The 958-nt window shown below is 33.9% G+C and overlaps 1 protein-coding gene across 9 annotated transcripts in view; it reads right to left on the bottom strand.

Annotated features, from left to right (window-relative positions):
• The window catches only part of SDCCAG8 (serologically defined colon cancer antigen 8), a 245,165-nt gene that overhangs the window by 230,909 nt on the left and 13,298 nt on the right, over window positions 1-958 (bottom strand). For all 9 annotated transcript variants that reach the window (XM_010836676.1, XM_010836675.1, XM_010836674.1 and 6 more), the window contains exon 3: window positions 520-602. In XM_010836676.1, coding sequence (XP_010834978.1) covers window positions 520-602 — 83 coding nt within the window. The remainder of the gene's footprint in view (window positions 1-519; window positions 603-958) is intronic.

Here is a 958-nt window from a genome sequence, read left to right on the forward strand (position 1 = left end):
ACAGGTTCAGGATGGGGAACACATGTATACCTGTGGTGGATTCATTTTGATATTTGGCAAAACTAATACAATTATGTAAAGTTTAAAAATAAAATAAAATTTTAAAAAAAGAAAAAAAAAATGCAGTATCCCCCCCCCAAAAAAAAGACCTGAAGTAGCCAAAAATAAATAAATAATAATAATAAATTCTAAAAAAAAGCAATGATTAAACTTTTCCATATATTGTTCCTTTTAAAAAAATATTTGCTAACAGTTGCAAAGTAAATTCTCCAAACTATTTCCTCACTCACATTTTTCAAGTGAATAATAAATAAAAAAAATCAGAATCCACTCTGCCATGGAAGTCTCTTCTTTCGCCAAAATAATTATCAGAGGGAAGACCATTTCTTTTAACACTTTCTGCTATTAGCATGTCCAGCTCAGTATCTTTTTAACACATGTATTACTAAAATGATACACAAAATTAAAACATAGTTAGAAAAATAATGCTTTTGTCAGGTCGTAAATGGTGATACCTACCGAAGGGGATGTTTCTTGTCTTCTTAGAGATACCTCACTTTCCTTAGCTGCTTGTTGGCGCAACAAAGCTTTGAGTTGATTAACTATGGAGGAAAAGCAATAGGTTTATTCACCTTATTTTAAATCCATAGTTTATCATCACCCATCTATCCTTCCATCAGTCTAACAAATGTTTGTGTATTACGCATCACAAAATGTGCTATTGACAGACACAAAAACAAACATGAGAAAATCTCTATCATTTAAGAGGTAAGAATCCACTGAGCAAGAGATATATAACTAACAGATATAAAACAAGATTCAGTTCAGTTCAGTCAGTTCAGTCGCTCAGTCATGTCTGGCTCTTTGCGACCCCATGAATTGCAGCACACCAGGCCTCCCTGTCCATCACCAACTCCCAGAGTTCACTCAAACTCGTGTCCATCGAGTCAGTGATGCC

This window comes from Bison bison, unplaced genomic scaffold (assembly GCF_000754665.1).
Source record: "Bison bison bison isolate TAMUID 2011002044 unplaced genomic scaffold, Bison_UMD1.0 scf7180017864064, whole genome shotgun sequence".
NCBI lineage: Eukaryota > Metazoa > Chordata > Mammalia > Artiodactyla > Bovidae > Bison > Bison bison.